The sequence below is a fragment of the Fonsecaea nubica genome (assembly GCF_001646965.1).
Source record: "Fonsecaea nubica strain CBS 269.64 chromosome Unknown Scaff53, whole genome shotgun sequence".
NCBI classification, from domain to species: domain Eukaryota; kingdom Fungi; phylum Ascomycota; class Eurotiomycetes; order Chaetothyriales; family Herpotrichiellaceae; genus Fonsecaea; species Fonsecaea nubica.
In genome coordinates, this window is record NW_019173726.1 from 110,933 (window position 1) to 127,814 (window position 16,882).

The window sequence follows — 16,882 nt, forward strand, 5'->3', positions numbered from 1 at the left end:
CTCCCCGCGACAACCCTTTTCCTTTCCTCGAGGCCGCTACCGCAGCTTCTGCATTAGCTTCGAGAGCCCAAGCTTGTGCAAGCATATCCGGGCGAGTTGTCAACCACGAGTTGCGGCCGCAACATCACACCCAAAGGAGCGAGACGGCCGATGGGACGCCCAGCGCAGTCCGAAACCTCCATCCATGCCCAGGCGCTCCCAGGTTCCTCCCAGCGCGCCCACCGACTGGCACCGCCCACACATTTAGCCGAGTCATCGCACAAGAAACAATTGTTTACTTTGCTGGCTGATTAAGCACCTTTAATACTAGTCTTGACGCCAGTGCCGACAATCTCTGGCCTCCTTCATCGAAGACTTCAATCCTCCCGAGGCGCTGACACAGTAACATGTGGGACAACTACGGAAAACAGACTACCTTGAATTTTAACTTGTTCCTAAAGATGGCCGTTACGCGGCCTCGATATTTGTCTCAAAACTAACTCGTCACCAACTTTGACATCGACAAAAAGTCTGTTGCCAGAGTGCGCTGCGAGGGCTCTGTTCTATGCAGCATGAGTGTCCCTGCGTGATGACGAAGACGATGTCTTACAGGAGGTCTTATTTCTGTCATTCCAATGCGGTCAAGGGATAGAGATCGAAAGAAGCAGTGATACTAGGTTGGCATATTTCACAAATCCCAATCAACAACTATCGCTACAGCATACCTCACGACGTGACCCCGTGTCCAGAAGTCAAGCGATTTTGCCGTCGAATTTCCGACCATCGAGTGTACTCACCTGCCTCCAGGACGTTGATCTTGCGGGTCAATCCACTCGGGTTACCCAAAATCACAGGTTCCCATTCTTCCTCCGCCTTTTCCATCCTCCGATCCTGAATACCTGGGATCATCTGGACATTTCTCCGTCTAAAGAGTACCACAGTGAGAAGAAGAGTTAAGATCATAAGTACACCTGCAACGATGCCGGCTGCCTGCATACCACCATACCTTCGCTCCACTCGGCCCCCAATGCCCGTGGCCACCGCGCCGAACACGAATTTCAGAAACTGGGTGACGGCTATGCCCGCACTAACTCGTGGATAGCAGGAGAAATTTGTGCGCTGTTCTCCTCTTCGTCCTTTGACTGATCTCCGCACAGGGCGCCCAGTCATGCCTGGTTGCAAGTCTGATGTGTCGAAGGTCAACATTATTTGAGCATAACATTCTGCAATCGCCAAGTTTGAGCCACATCCAACAAAAGCGGCGAATACGCATGGCACGGCGACTGGAAAGGGGGGCTTTCTTGACGACAAGGCGTATCCGATTGCAACAAGTGGGAGAAAAACCGTGAAGAATATGCGCCGAACGGTATGCGACCGCCAGATCATGGCCCTCTGGAAGGTCATGCTGTCTGTCCTGGGACGGTGGTACCGAGCACGACTCAGCCAAGATGCTTTCTGGAAAGGTATTGCCAAACCTGATCCAAATGCTAGGGAGAGAACGCATAATCCAACTTTGTCTGGACGATAGCGATATTCAGTGGAAGCTAAGGCTCCGAGCAACTGTTGACATTAGTCAAGCCCGTCAAGCCCGGCAAACCACGGTCAAGAACTCACCATCAGAACCAGAGTGAATTGTGCGTACACCCAAGCAGCATAAATGGATAGTACTAGCAAGCCTGGCTGCTTAGCCATCCGCCAACTCAGCCGCAGAGCTGCCATGACTTCTTCACCCCACCAGTAGGGCCCGTTCCCGGTGAGATGAAGTTTGATCTCGCCACGAGCGACCCTGCTGAAGCTTCTGCCCTCGCCAATGACTTCTGCGATTGTTCGCCGGAATGCCGATCGCCGTACTTCTGGCGCAATGAGATTGAGCAGGATGACTGCCAATAGCAGCAACGACGAGATCCAAAACCCCCAATCCACGGAAGTGTCGCTAATGATGAGTGCTCCAATTAGAAATCCAATACTGATCGAGCCAACAGTGCACCATGACCAGATAGCTAGCCAGACTCCCATGCCACCTCCGTGCCGGCGTACATCGTATGGATCAGGTAGCTCATGTGAGTCACTGCTCTTTAGCGATGCGCCGAAGATATCCAACAATGTGGCGAGGTTGTTGATGTCAGCGAAACCAAGAACAAAACCTGACAACCCACGAGAAAGGAGGAGAATAATGCGATATCTCTTCAAATCGGGGGATCTGAATGAAGTGATCATGAGCCCCTGAGGTATCTGCAGACATAATGTCAAGGTGAGTGCTGCAAGGGTGTAAGGTTTCCGTCCGTGCAACAAGGGAAGGGGCCAGAATACCAAGGACGGAACGGCAAGTCCAAGATAGAGGAAGAGGTTCCCAAGAATGACATGACGATTGAAATCGACAACGACATACTGAATTGCCGGGACTTCTCCTGCATATATGCCGAGAAGTAAACCTAGACAGGCGACATTGATGCAGCTCACCACCGCAGCGAAACGCTTTCGAGACGGTGGCCAATTTCGAGCCACAGGTGCATGGTGACAAGTGGTGCGAACATCCAAATGTTCTGCTCGCTCTGGCAGGTCGATATGCTGTACACCATTGAGGTCAATGATGTAGGATGGATATGGCGATGGACGTTCCATATTGATGCTCACGTGCCGGGATGGAATGCCAAACATCTCACTGAAATGCCTTTCGTGACCCGGTCGAGGGGCACCTAACAATGGTTCCTGGTCTTCATCGAACTGGACAACCTGCTGCCCGGTGTTCAGCGTCAAGGTTGGCGCTGGCCTCGAGGCCGAAGATCTGCTTTCTGCGATACCTCGGGAAGATGTGGTACGAGGGCCAATTTGCGGAGGGGATAGGAATCGAGCTGGTCCGTTCTTGGGCTCTGCAGCCGATGCTCTTGATCTTCTGTCCCTCGACAGTTTCTTCTTTCTCTCCTCCAAAGACTCAGCGACAGGTTCCGGGAGGGGAATTTGTGGGTCATCGGTACTACGCGTCTTTCGGCGGCGAGGAGCAGAATCTCCCGTTTTTCTCTCGTAATTGCTCACACGCATTTCCGCAACAGATGTTCGCGACTTCAGGGAATGCCCGCCTTTTGGTGAGGATACGATGTTGCATGTTCTTGAGGAGACTTCTTCCAGATATTTGCTGATCTTCTTTGCGAGACCTAGCGACGGCCGGTTCGGTGGGCTGGGCAGATTTCCGTTGTGTTGTTCGGGTACGAGACTGTCGTCTTGAACAGACCCGGCATTTTCGGCGAGTTTCACGGCTTCTTCAACCAGTTGCTCTAGTTCTCGAATGGTTTGAGCCATGGATGCCGACAACTTTTTACCCGAATAACCATCATCTTCGCTAGTGTCGTCATTGCTCTCGTTGCGTAACCTCTTTGGAAAGTCGCCATCTTGTGCAGGGTGACTTGCAGAATACTTAGTCGTTCGGCCTTGCTCTGCTTCCATTCGCCGAAACGTATAAGTTTCGGATCCGGATCAGAGGGTTCAAGAGGAGTTCGGCGTCGTACAATTTGCGAGGTGGGGCGATTGATGTAAGGACTGACTGAGATAACTGATAGGGAGGTTACAAGCTAACAAGGAAATTTCGGTGGAATTGGTGGATAATATCATATCTTGGCCGAGGAGTGCGTTATGGAGGGCACTGCAAGGCTATCAATTGCGCAAGCCGCAGCATTCATTCCCACGATCATCGCTGAGATCTGGCAGGGTCGATCACGAACACGCAGCCAAAGCGGCTAACAATTAGTGTTAGCAAGCTAAGCTTTCTCTGGGCAAAGCTTGGTTGTGGCTTGGCTTCGGTAAGACAGCAAAGACTGGCGGGCGTGGCGGGGTACCTGGAAGATTCGGAGCGAGCCGACGATTGATCCGTCAGGATTACATCTACAACTCTACTAGGTATGTTGATGATGGTTCTGCAGATGGAAAAACCTACAAGTGATGGGTATTGTCTGGTCCGTATTCCGTAGGTACACAGGACTCAAGAGGCATAAAGGAAAGAAGATTGTCAGGTGCGCGCAGTGGCTCGTCCCCGAGATTCGTCCTTGTACCCCTCCTGTGCCTGGCCCCTCCATTGTTGGCTCTCTGCCACGGTTTGAGGATGTCAATGCGCCTGTCAGCGTCTTTTTCTGTGCCCACGCCACACGATCGTGTCATGTCCCCCCTTCATTAGCACTGACAGCACAGTCATCTCTTGTTTTCGTCTCACTCTTGACTTTCACCTTCTTTTCCTCTCATCACCCACGACACCTTGCTCTCCTCCCTCTTCCCCTCTTCCTGACCTGCTTTTTGCCTTGATAACGTAGCTAACTAACTACAAACCTCTACCGATCACTATTCCAACCCAACGCACTCCACTGAGCAATGTCCTACTACAACGATCGAACCGACGGCTCCTACGGCCGAGACTCGTACAACCAACCTTCCTCTTACGGGGGTCCACCTCAAGTGCCTCATCCATGGGTTGCCGAATGGGACGACCGTGACGGCCGCTGGTTCTTCGTCAACCGCGAGACCGGAGAGCGGACCTTCCAACACCCGCAGCAATCCTATGGAGGAGGCGGTTACGACGAGCGCGGCTACGGGTCTGGTTATGGAGGACAGGAGCAGGAGCCGGAGAAGAAATCTCACACTGGTCGAAATGTGGCGTTGGGCGCAGCTGCAGGACTTCTCGGTGGTGCCCTCTTGATGCACGAAGGAGAGAAAGTTGGTAAGTGTCAAAATCGGACTCTTGCCCACTCGGTATACCGCCGTCTGACGTATCACAGAGGAGAAGTGGGACGACGCCAAGTATGATGTCGAGAATGACGTGCGTGATGGGGTGCAAGATGTCGAGGACTTTCCAGAGAATGCCGCCCGCTGGACTGGGGAAAAGGTTCAAGAAGTCGAGGATATCCCTCAAGATATTGACCGCAAGTGGGACAATGCGGTGCAGGATGTTGAGGATGTGCCCGAAGATGTTGCCGGCTGGGCCGGTCGAAAGGTCGGGGATGTCGAGAGTAAGTTGATCGTCGGATCTATGTCTCTGGGATACTGCCGAGTTTCAATCCTCAGTACAGCCATGCGTTGCTAACGATAAGGCAGGATTTGGTGACAACATGGACAACGCCTACGACCAAGGCCGTGATGATGCCCGATACGACGACAACAATTACTAGGGTGCGTCGAGATCCTTGATGCTCCATTCTATGAGGTTCTCGGCGGCTTAGACAGCGTTCACGAAGTGAAGACAGCGTTACAATGGTTATGTTTATGCTCTTATCCAGCATCATGGTAGCCCTGCTGAGCGATGGAGTCCTCGTGGCATTATGTGGACAACTAATTGATCGCCGTGCCCAGACAATGCGGTAACCACTGCCTTTTGCTGTTTGTCGGGCACTCCAGACCGAATGAGCTTGTCACTTGAACAACCTCGAGTCTAGCGAGAGATCCTCTCTCCAACATTGGCGCATGTCCCTTTATGGATGTTTTTCCATTTTCTACTTTGTCCCGAGACCTTTGTGTGTTTCACCCGAGGGCGGGGGACAGGAGCGTCCCATTGTTACACCATCTCATGCGACGGTGTGGGAGGAGTGCATTACAAGTCTGCATGCAATTCTCAAGACGACTCAATTCCAGCTGTCAAAAGCTTCGTCTTCAATCACCAGTTCTGAGCCTTGTTTTATCTGCCCAGGCAGTAGAACAAGGCACTGATTGCACCAACACTGCCTTTGACAAGTCTCCTCTTTGTGACGCATTACCAAGAAATGCACTCTGGTCCTTTGTTCATGTCACTGTCTCTCGGAAAGACAAAGAAACTGGAAACTAACTTTCTCGATCGCCCCTTTGGAGGCAAGGCTATGTCAACCCCTTGCCAAAGGCCGCTGCCTTATGAAGATGCCTTTGCGGGCTGCCCTGGCTTGTGATATCTCAGAGCGAGAGGGAGCCATTACTTACTCTCTCCTTCTTCCCTCTCGCTTTGTCCTTGGTTTACCGTCTCTCAGAAATACCACCATTCAGAGAGAGAACGAGTCTCACGCAACACTGAAGACAGGAAAGAAAAACACCCACTCGCGGTCATTATCCAAGTCGTGTGAGAAGAGAGAAACAACTTCACTCCCCCTTCCATCTGCTCTCTCATCCTGTCCTGCCCCAAAAGGAAAGGAAGAAATGGCTGACCCAACCCAGAACACTCCACCAGATGACAGAACACTCCCGTCCCTGCGCCGGTTCGCGTCAGCCGATGACCTTGCTGACTTTGTGCACGGGCAGGATCCAGGCGACACCTCTCTCCCAGCAGGTGAGTCAGGCAATAATGTCAGAGAGGACGTGATACCGCCTGCGACTGCTTCTCTTGAGGAACAACTCGTTCGTTACTTGCGAGAACAGCAAGACCTTGAAGGTGAGGACGCTACTGCCAGTACCAGTGCTAGTGACGGTGACGGTGACGGTGATTCCGAGTACGAGTGGTTCTCGTACCAAGTGTACTTTGCCGAGGAGGACCGGTTACTTCGTGTTGGTGCTGGTGCCGGTGCGAGTGGCACTACTAACGTCCCAGCTGGCGGTGCTCTGAACTCTCATCCCCCGATGTTTTTCGGAAGGGCTGTCGACCCTGACGATGACGATGGCAATGACGATCATGATGATGCTGACGACGACGACAGTGATAACCCCTACACCGACGCGAACCAAGTCGTTTCTGACCTCAGTGACGTATCAGACGACGACAATGACGAAGAAGAAGAAGAAGAAGATATTGATGACGAAAACACCCCTCAAATAACCCCCTGGCACCCGCGCCTGGTCGTCACGCCCAGCAACCCATTCCGCCAACGCCGCCCCCGCAACCGCAGACAACCCGCCCACGTCCACGACGGCGGCCCCGCCATGCTGTTCTTTGCCCTGTACAACTGGCGCCAGGCGCGGGACCGATCAGCCACGGAGGCTTTGCAGCGGGCTGCCGCGCTTGAGAGAGAGCGGGAGCGTAAAGCGGAGCGCGAGCAAGCCGAGAGACTCGAGCGGGAGGTTCAATTGGAGAATCGGGTCTTGGGGATCGGCGGAGCCGGGAGCATCTGGACCGGGATGCGGCTTCGGCGGGACGAGAGGGACGGGAGGCCTGTTGTCGATGATGTTGGCGGCGGTGGCGTTGGCATTGGGTGTTTTCGGGGTGATGGTGATGACAATGCCGCCGCCGTCGTTATGAAGGATACTTTTGATTATCGCAAGTTGGCGACGGCCGGGGCGAGGCGGGAGAGGCAGTTGATCGAGGCCCTCGAGGAGGGTGAGCGTGGGTTTGAGTGGTAAGTACTTTACTTGGTGAGATGTGATTCAATTGGAATTGGGGACGGAAACACAGCGGACGTTAGAGGAAGAGAAACACACACATGCACAGAGAGAGACGGAGAGGATGTAGTGTCTACTGTAGATGTGCGTGTGGATGTATGTATGACAGCAAGAGTCTCGACAGGATGAAAATCAAAGGTACTGTAAACTACTGTAAAATACTTGACTCTTTAGTGAGTGAGTTGGTATTGAACAAAAAAGAGCCCCATCTCATCTATTATGCCACCTCTTGTCACCTTTTTTCCATTTGAATAACGTCTAGATTTATACTTCCGTATTCGTATCCGTGCCGTACCGTACACGCCCTTTTCGCCTGGGCGGTATACACAGGGCGAAACCAATATTGTAGGCTGTGAAATGAACAGTTATGCATTATGCAATCTTTTCTGGACTTGTAATCTCGCATCTCGCGAAATTCGCTGGGTCGGACGGGGCGGGATACTCGTGGAAAAACGTAGTCGCGACTATGTATTTGTTGGATCTAGACCTAGACCCAGACCTAGACCTGGATCTACGCCCAGGTGGCACGACTACTACCACTTCTTTCTGTACGTGCGTGACATGTGTTACCTTTGGTGATGGGCGGTGACGATAGAGAAGACAAGAGGTGAGGAGCACACACACAGAGATCATGCTCATAGCTCTGCCAATATCACCACCAACTTGCTTCGAGCCCATCGCACCTCAACAATCTCTCACGCTGCTTGTACTTGTGCTTGTCCTTTGTACCAGTCGAGCAGGCTAGACAGGTCTAGACAGTGTCGTTGTTGACCTTGCCAATACCCTCTTCGTGGACGGCGACGGCCCCGACGTTTCCCCGCGCCTGGGCCTTTTCGTCGACGACGTGTTCGATCTTGAGGTGTTCGCCAGCTTCGTCGAGCGTTTCGGCGACCTAGATTTTTGGAGAAAAAGTGCGTTAGCATGGGTTGTCTGTACATTCAACTGGATCCGACCTTTGGCAAAAGAAACTCAAGTGACACAATCGAGGGGAAAGAGAGGTATAGTATAGTAGCGCATGAGGAGATCCAGTTCCTACCTTGTCGCCGAAAATGGCCTCAATCTCTTCCAGTGTCTTGTGTCTCGTCTCCGGGTAGAACAGGACAAAGACAATGGAGAAGATGAAGCTCGAACACACAAAGATGAGGAAAAACTTCCACGAGATGGTCTCGATGGCCTCCGGGGTGAATTGCACCAGGATGATGATCAGGACGTGCTGCGTCATGTAGCTGACGGCCACGCCGACGGGGCGCACAGAGGTGGGCATGATTTCGGCGGGATACTGTAAGTTCATCCCGGACATGTCAGTTCAGGTCCTTAAAAACTAACGCATTTGGGGTGGAATCAAAAAATAACAGGGCTTGGGGGTACGAACAGTTGCCAAAAAGGCGTTGGCAGGTCCAGCGTATCCAAGCCCGACGAAAAACATGGCCACAATGATGCCCTTGGCGAGACCGCGGTTGGTGCTTCCGCCGTTTTCGTAGACGGCCCAGGTGATACAAGTCGTGAGGGTGCCGGCGATGATGAGAATGTACGATGTGATCTGTCCTTTGGTTTAGTGGCTGACAAGTTTCAATTACCCAGGCAAGGAAAACTGACCATGGTTGGTCGTCGTCCCATCCAGTCAAAGCAGAAAGCGGCGTATATGGCAGAGAGGGTGCCAACGGTGCCCCATACACCGGTCAGGATGAGCGACATGACGTTGCTGAATCCAACATTCGTGTAAAGAATAACCTGGTAGTTTTGGATGACGATGACACCGGAAAGCCTGTAGCGGGACAACGTATCAGTACTCCTATGTCTCCATCCGGATCGCGGTCATAAACTTACATGCATGCAATGGCGTACCAAAACACCAACAAGAATCGCTTGCGGTACGAGGGCTTTTGCCAGATCGCCTTGAGTCCCAGTCGCTCTTCCCTGTCAAGCTCGATCTGGGCCTTGATCTGGTGGAACTCGCGCATGTAAAAGGTGTCGTCGTGCGTGGTGCCGTGCATCTTCTTGAGAACCGTCAAGGCCTCGTCGTGGCGGCCCACGTAGACGAGGAAACGGGGAGACTCGGGCATCAAGAAGGAGCAGGCAAACATGAGGGTGCCGGGGATCAGCTGGCAGCCCAGCAGGAGGCGCCAGGAGACGTCGCCTTTGATAAAGTAGAATCCTAGGCCACTGATGGGAAACTCAGCATTCATTCTTCCCAGGTGGCAAAAGAGATAGACTTACACCCATTCGGTAAAACAATAAGCTCCGTTGACACTGACTCTGCGAAATTGTCAGCTCAATAACCTAGCAAGATCGACAGATTCCTCACGCATAAAGCCCGCCAATCCGGCCTCGCATCATGGGAGGTGCAATTTCGGAACTGTAGGCAGGGCAGACGACGAAGATCAAGCCCGAGGCCATTCCGCCGATGACTCGTCCAGCCACGAAGGTGCCATAGCTGTGGGCACCTGTCTGCATGGCCGCAGCGAGTATAGAGGCCAAACAGCCGATCTGGATGGTCCGAATGCGGCCGTATTTGTTGGGTAGATACCAATTCGAAGCCATGCCGACAACGGCGCCAGCGTAGTATGCCGATCCCATGGCGCCAATGGTGGTAGAGTTCAAGTTGAAATATTCGAGGAAGGAGGTATAACCAAGCACCGATGTCGTGCAGGCTGTGTCAGGTGTCAATTTGCCGCCGTGTCTGCAGCGTTGAGATATGCAGAAACTTACCAGAATCATAGCCATAAAATACGGCCCCGAAGGTCACGTACAGCACGCAAAGCCAATTGTATCGATTCATGCTGGCCATGTTTGCAACAGCATTCAAGGGCCGACTTCTCAATCAGATTGGACAAGGGAAGAGAGTGTACGGTAGTTGAGCTCTGGAGAAGCCCAAGGATGGGGCGTGATTTATGTATATAGAAAATACGAGCCAGGGTAATCATCGGGCTCAGTGCCGATCGCCATTGTCTGCCATGCGACAATCAATCCTGAGTAGGATTTTCCTGACTACGAAGGGTTGACCAGGGATCAGGAAAGGTTAGCAAACAAGACCTGGGCTTGAGGCGGGCAAAAGCCAGAGTTTGTGGAGTCCCCACAGAGTATCTCAGTCTTGCCTCGATCAGGACATCCTCGGAAGCATTGTCCAGTCACACGTGGGGAGTTTGTGGGCTTCTCCGCCTGTAATTCTAGGACCAGCAGTGCGGATCTGGTGGAAGTCGGCCGAATGTGGGATCTGGAGTAGCGGGAGAGCTCTAGAATAGCCCAAGATTATGCTGCGGTGTGGCGTCTGGTAACCGCATAACTCTTCGTGTTCAAGGGGACGGGCCAGAGCAGCAGAAATTGCACAAAGTTCTTGCGGGCATGTCAGTTTTGATAATTCTCGTTAGTTCTCTGTGAACCTGCTGGCGCAACTTGCACAGTATCAGCAGAAAACACCCAAAAGAGTCCATGTTCCGAGACCCCGGGATGCTCCTCAAGTACCAGGATCTGTAACTGCATTTCTTGCACTAGATACCCTCTGGAAAGCCCGGTAGCGCCCTTGGCGCCCTTGCACTCTTACCTGGTCTAGTCCGGGGGAAGCGCATTTGTTTGACAGCCAAATGATTGGCCCCCTGGTGTGAAGGCGGCGGTGTGTTCTCCACACCTGTAGCTTTTCAAGTCCCGTTGTATACCTCATAAGTCAGGATTTGATGACATGGACCGAGTCATAGAAACGAGTCTCATAATTTTCTGGACCGACAGGTGTTTCATCTGCTCCCGGAACAAGCGTAACATCTCGACTCGTTGGTGGTTCATTGCGTGTAAAACATTCACATTGAGCTTTTTCCCCGTGGGATGTTCCCCGGCTTCTTCACTGCCCCAATGTATCACTCAGAGTTTTTTCTCGGTGGCGAATCATCAATCCCGTGGAGAAGTCGAACACTATTAAGATGCCCCGTAACGCTGGGGGGTTGTTGCGGGGTTTGCTCACAGTTTCTCTCGTTCTAGGTCTATGGGGAACTTGGGATGTTTTCTCTGGGGTGGTATTTCTGGGGAGCATCACCACGAGTATTAAGGAAATGTCGAGCAGAACAACAATTCCTGAAGTCGCGTAAGGAATTTCGTTGACGAATGATGGGAGGTGAGATGAGAGGAAAATTACTAGGTAGCTCTCATATACAGTGGCTTGGCGCGCCATTCCCGATGAGGCTGTATATAAACCGACAAACCCTGTTCACTCACAGCTTCGACTGCCCGTGAGGCCTGATCACAAATCCAACACGGGGAAAGTGGATTCTCACCTCCCCCACAGCTGGACCAGTACCCTCGCTCGTCTTTTGAGGCGTGATGACCACTTCTTCCGGCGTGAGGGTCACTATTGTCCCGATGGTCGGACTATCCCTTCCAGTATCGTCAGGAGCAATCGTCACTTCCGCACCGACTGTAAGACCATTGCGTGTATCAAGGTCGCGATGCGGAGGAGCTGGGGTCGCCAGCAGCGGGACTTGATCCAACAGCGGCGTCTGTTTCAATTGCTGCAGCACTTGTTCCACACCCTGTGTGTTCTCCTTCTCGAGCTTTGTTTCCACACTCGGCAGCCCGTCAACGTATGCTTTGAAGCGCTGGAACCAAGAAAATAACCCGGGATACCGGTCTCTGTTGAACACGGCGCCCATCCCCTCCCCGTCCCCATCACTCGTCCCTCCACCTGTCAGGTTATCGATCCCTTCTCCACGACTGATCTTCTCGCCCCAGTCGAGCTGGTACCACAGTGCCAGGTCCGCGACACTTGGCAGGTCGGTTCCGAAGAGCCACGACCTGGTCTGCTCGCTCGAGAGCAGCGGCTCCAACAAGCTCAACTGCAGATCCAACCCGCTGAGGTTTTCAGGAACTTTCCTCGCCAGCTTCTCCGCGTCGAGTTTGTGGCCGATCAGATTCGAGCGGTCGGCTCCAAAGTGCGTGCGCCATACACTCGCTGGGATAAGCCCCGTGGTTACGCGGAAAAAGGGGCGGTCGGTCCAATATGAGGCAAAGCCGCGGAGCAGAGGGCGAAACGAGGCTGCAGAAGATGGGTAGAGGGATCCGTAGCCGTGTGCGGGAGGGAACTGACTCTCAAGAACTTCGAGGATCAAGGAGGTGTCGATGTAGACCTACCACATCAAGGCTTACATTCAGTTCAACGCGGACTTGTGGCAACCCAGGAGTATAGTGCCGAAGAGGCCGGACTGAGCCAAGAGGCAAACTTGCTTACCTCGCGCCCAATGGCCAGAACCGGGATTTTTCTGTACGTCACATTGAAATTATCCTTCAAGATTGGCCGAGGCATCATCGAGGGCACAACGACGAAAGCTGTCCAAGTAAACACCACAGTGTCAGTCCAGGATAAAGATCACAGAACAATCTCGGCAGGTAAGCGTTCTTTGTGGGTTGCGGCTCTGGTATGTTCAACATACTGTATGGTATCTGTTTCAACTTGAGGGCCAGCTTCACCTTTGTGGTGAACGGCGACGCTAGATTGACTCGGCGTTAGCTTAACACTTCTTGATTCTTTGAGTAGGCACGGGCTATATCTCACAGTCATATCCAAAGAGGACCACAGGGGCCGTGGGTGCTGAGCCGTCTCCGGTCCCCATGATTGTAGCTCTCAGGCAGTTTTAGTCAACTAGGAAATTGGTGGTGACCAGAAAGATGGCAAAAGGATGAGAAAGTTCAAACTCAACTCTTCTATTCTGCGAGGATTGCGGTTAATCATCAAAGGGCGTGCTGGTACCTGACATGAGTAAACACCTCTTTGCGTACATGTACGAGGTACGCGTCCGCGAATTGTAGCAGGAAGAGCTGAAGTCAAAAGTCGGATGAATGGGTATTTGTTGGTGCTTGAGCCTCGGTTCGGTCAGAACTCGTCATTTGATTTTGACGAGGCTGGCTCAGCCTTGTTCAGCCTCGTGCTCCTATACAAGTTGTATCTTGGTCGCATTGTTCAACAGAGGCACTCGGTACAAAGCATAAGGTTTGACCCGCATGTCGATGCCACCTTGGTACGATGCCCCTCTCCAAAGCTGATTCTCCGTAAAGTACAAATAGTTCCCGGCCACAGAAAAGGTGTCCGTCCAGCCGATCCGCGGATCTTTCACATATGTCTGTACTGTCCCATTTTGATGGTTGGAAGTGACGATAGAATCAGTTTCAACACTTCCAGCGTAGACTATACCGTTTGAATCACTCTCCAGCCCATCACTCACACCCTTTTGGCCGAGGTCCATTACCGATGCTGTGGCAAAAAGTTCAGACGATGCACTCCTGTCTCGTAGCCGAGAAGTAGGCACACCATACAAATGACGCCCCGCAACCACTGAAAAATACAAGACATCCCCGTCGTTGGAAAGAGTGATTCCGTCTGCACCAAACGCAACCCTGGAAATAGACGTCCCGCTACCTGCGTTCACATATACAGAGTCGCCCCAAACGTTGACGTAGAAGCCTAACTCAGGACGGACCTGCGGAATGTTTTCCAGATGACGCCATGATTCGCCAGTCCCTAGATCCACCACGATGATTCCATTCCGCCCTTCGCTAGAAGAATCCGTAATGTAGGCGATACCTTGGCCCGAGGTCGTAAGAGAAGAACGCAAGTCAAATCGAACGTCGTTCGGGTAGGAGTCGGGATAGGCCACCGTCGGCGGGAAAAGAATGATCTGGAAAACGCTGTTTTTGGTCAAGTCGACGCCCACCAGTTTAGGACCGCCAAAGTTAGAGGTGGTCAGTGTGCCGTTGCTGAGGAGGGCTCGGCCAGTGTCCAATATCCACAAACGATCTTTAGGGTCGACAACCACACTTTGGACAGACATCAGATAGTCCGAAAGACCTTTTGTAGTGGGCGGATTTGTTGAATAGTTGACTGCTCCTCCTGGGGGAGAATTGACCTGTGCGCTGGGAAAAGGGATCTCGGTGTTGTTCGAGCCAAGCTCAGCGACCTGGTATCTCGTATTGGTGTAGTCAAGCCCTAAAGAATAGCAGGAAAACATGCGTCCAGAGGCAGAGACAGCTACCCCTAGAGGCAGATGTCAGTTGAAGTTAACCTCGGACGAAAAGTGGCAGGTCGCGTACCTGTCGGCCATTCGTCAAAATAGAGGTGCATCAACTCGAGTGGCGGACCCACGCTCACTGGATCGCGATCAGGGATTTGAGCCGTAACAGCACCCAAAAGCGCATAGAAGAGGACATTTGTGACGTTCAACTTCATTTCGATAGAGTTGTTGCCTGGTGAAGAGATTGACCGTCAAAAGTAGCGAGCCAAGAGGCCAGGTGAACGTGGTCGAAACTGCCTGCAGCAAGCTATGTAGCTGTCTCCGGATCTGCCAAAGCTTGTCATCTAGTGGGTTTTTGTGCATGGGTGACGAAATCACAGCGGAAACTGTATCCGCGGTGTGATGACCATGGCAAATCCATATGGTACAATTGGTCGACACGAGATCGAGAAGATGGAGTCGAGAATGAGCAAATTCGTGATTGGTGTATTCTCAGCCGCAGCTTTCAGCTCATGAGATATGGCGTGTTGCACTGAGTATCAGGTCAACTGATCGACGTCATGGTGACGACCGAGACTTCGGCAAGTGTGACGAGGCTGAAGGACAGCCTGGCAGCATTGGGCGAGTCTATAGTGCTGTGCGTCTGTTCAGAGTAGGCGAAGTCCACAACAGTCAATGGGCACTGGTCGCACCGTTGCTTGTCTTTCCCACCAGAGCATTGATAATGCTTCCACAAATCGTTTGTCCGACGCGCTCCAGCTGTCCAACCCCATGTCCAGCATGTCTTCGTGATTGATCTCGATATTGGCCTCCGCGGCCTGTTCAGCCAACAAAGGCTGGCTGTCCTGCTGGCCCATCTGATCATTGAAGTTTGAATCGGTGTCATCATCATCATCATTGTCGTGGTACCTGCCCTCAGCCTCCGTACTGCCGTCTGCCCTTGAAATGGCAGCTGTGACAGTTTGAAAGATGGTCGCGGTCAGGCGGTGGAAGTATGCAACCACCGCAACTTCACGGCTCTGCTCCTCCTCGTCTTCACCATACAGCAGCGTCGAGTCTCGTTCGATCTCATGTTCTTCTCCCTCGGCGAACCCTTCACGGCGGTCTCCAGCAGAAGCCCACCAAACGAAAGAGGTGTATGCCATTCGAGACCAAGATGGAGGTTCCACCACTAACTTGTTGGTGGAGTTCGAGGATGAAAGTGAAGAAACAGATGAGGCTTCATCATCAGTAACAGCCGTCTCACTTGGTTCTATCCTCCGGAGGCCACGCATGAGGTTCGCAAACCGACGAAAGTCTCGTTGAGTAGCTTTGATGGAAACTTTGGGGAAAGCCTTGGTCAATTCTGGGCTTGAAACAATAATTCGCGGAAACACTTTTCCTGAGGCAGCCTGTAAGCCAGCCTTAGGCATGAGTACAAGGATATCATAGAGGTCGGGTTTTGAGGTGAGCACATCATCCGTCGTGCAAGCGATGAAACCGTGGTTGCTTCCGGCGGCTCGAGCCTGCTCGAGCTGGGGGATGTCCATAACACCAACAGTGAACAGTGCACGCAAGCGAGCAGCTGGGAGATCGACGTCGTGAGGCAGCAGCGATTTTGAGACAGACGAAAGAATGGACAGGTTATATACTTCCACAGTCAGTGTATGACAAGTTGGCGTGACAGTTTCATGCTCACCAAGATTACAACAGAACTCAACAGGGGCATCCGTGACGATCAAGATGCGTCTGCGAAGTAGGGCTGCTCGATAAAGTGGAAATATCAGGGGTCCAAAGAGCTTGATGGAATCCACCAGTGTCAACGCAGGATGGTGAGGCGTCAAGGCATGATGCGGCTGGATAAAGGTTGTCGCCGCGGACATTGTCCTTGACTTCTGGTACCCATTGGGCCGGCGGGTTGGGTCCTCTTCTCCAGACTCAAGAGGCGTTTGTGGCGCTGCCTCTTCAGGCCGCAGCTTGTATTTCTCCCAATACTCTTCGAGAGCAGTAACACTGCCTGGGTTGTCGATTTGTGCACTGCCCTTGTCAACAGATGCAGCCGGGAGCGTTGTACCGCGAGATCCTACCTCGATAGTTCCACCAGAGACTGTGCATGACGCCAGATCCGGCCCATGCGACCGTGTTCTAATGGTACCAGTGCACCAACCGCCAACATCCGGGCAGCACGGTCTGCCTGCTCATCTGCCTTGTTGATGAAGGCGCTAAGTCCAGCATAATCATCGTGGATAAAGTATCTTCCCAACCATTCAGTAACTTTGACCAGCTCTTGAGTATATCACTCACACCAGATCCTGTTCGACGTTGTGCAGACCGGACGGTAGGGACTTGAACTCGACAACATTCTCGACGGGGACTGTAGTGGCTGGTCAGTGTGCGCGCTAGAAATGAATTGAACGGGGAGGTTTACCGTCGTCAACAGATTTATGCCATCCTAGAGTGTATCTGCAGGATTGTTAGCATGCGCCAAAGACTTGAAAGGGCGCATAGCCATACCCTTTGCGATGGTCAAAGTTGACCAAGAAGAGGGCCAAGATGGGAGGAGTCGGAGGTTCGTTCGACGTGTCAATCCTCAAGGAGTTCGAGGCTTGGTCCGCCATTCA

General features: G+C 52.5%; 7 protein-coding genes across 7 annotated transcripts; 2 read left to right on the top strand and 5 right to left on the bottom strand.

Moving 5' to 3' along the window:
* Positions 1-705: 705 nt before the first annotated feature.
* AYO20_07524 (hypothetical protein) lies at positions 706-3,276 on the bottom strand (the record flags this gene model as incomplete). The annotated part of the gene is made up of 2 exons (XM_022645809.1): positions 706-1,539; positions 1,594-3,276. 2 exons carry the CDS (start codon positions 3,274-3,276, stop codon positions 706-708), a joined length of 2,517 nt encoding a protein of 838 aa, XP_022498219.1.
* A 1,059-nt stretch (positions 3,277-4,335) lies between these two features.
* AYO20_07525 (hypothetical protein) lies at positions 4,336-5,129 on the top strand (the record flags this gene model as incomplete). Its single annotated transcript, XM_022645810.1, has 3 exons — positions 4,336-4,681; positions 4,740-4,970; positions 5,056-5,129. 3 exons carry the CDS (start codon positions 4,336-4,338, stop codon positions 5,127-5,129), a joined length of 651 nt encoding a protein of 216 aa, XP_022498220.1.
* A 991-nt stretch (positions 5,130-6,120) lies between these two features.
* On the top strand, positions 6,121-7,254 carry AYO20_07526 (hypothetical protein; the record flags this gene model as incomplete). The annotated part of the gene is made up of 1 exon (XM_022645811.1): positions 6,121-7,254. The coding sequence occupies one exon, from the start codon at positions 6,121-6,123 to the stop codon at positions 7,252-7,254; it is 1,134 nt and encodes a 377-aa protein (XP_022498221.1).
* A 790-nt stretch (positions 7,255-8,044) lies between these two features.
* AYO20_07527 (hypothetical protein) lies at positions 8,045-10,081 on the bottom strand (the record flags this gene model as incomplete). Its single annotated transcript, XM_022645812.1, has 8 exons — positions 8,045-8,185; positions 8,330-8,572; positions 8,666-8,833; positions 8,890-9,058; positions 9,121-9,456; positions 9,511-9,549; positions 9,599-9,944; positions 10,003-10,081. The coding sequence occupies 8 exons, from the start codon at positions 10,079-10,081 to the stop codon at positions 8,045-8,047; spliced, it is 1,521 nt and encodes a 506-aa protein (XP_022498222.1).
* Positions 10,082-11,492: 1,411 nt separating this feature from the next.
* AYO20_07528 (hypothetical protein) lies at positions 11,493-12,887 on the bottom strand (the record flags this gene model as incomplete). Its single annotated transcript, XM_022645813.1, has 4 exons — positions 11,493-12,404; positions 12,506-12,603; positions 12,708-12,764; positions 12,830-12,887. The coding sequence occupies 4 exons, from the start codon at positions 12,885-12,887 to the stop codon at positions 11,493-11,495; spliced, it is 1,125 nt and encodes a 374-aa protein (XP_022498223.1).
* A 318-nt stretch (positions 12,888-13,205) lies between these two features.
* Positions 13,206-14,497, bottom strand: AYO20_07529 (hypothetical protein; the record flags this gene model as incomplete). The annotated part of the gene is made up of 2 exons (XM_022645814.1): positions 13,206-14,305; positions 14,362-14,497. 2 exons carry the CDS (start codon positions 14,495-14,497, stop codon positions 13,206-13,208), a joined length of 1,236 nt encoding a protein of 411 aa, XP_022498224.1.
* A 329-nt stretch (positions 14,498-14,826) lies between these two features.
* Positions 14,827-16,879, bottom strand: AYO20_07530 (hypothetical protein; the record flags this gene model as incomplete). Its single annotated transcript, XM_022645815.1, has 6 exons — positions 14,827-14,925; positions 14,975-16,298; positions 16,349-16,516; positions 16,566-16,635; positions 16,690-16,724; positions 16,776-16,879. 6 exons carry the CDS (start codon positions 16,877-16,879, stop codon positions 14,827-14,829), a joined length of 1,800 nt encoding a protein of 599 aa, XP_022498225.1.
* Between the last annotated feature and the right edge of the window lie 3 nt (positions 16,880-16,882).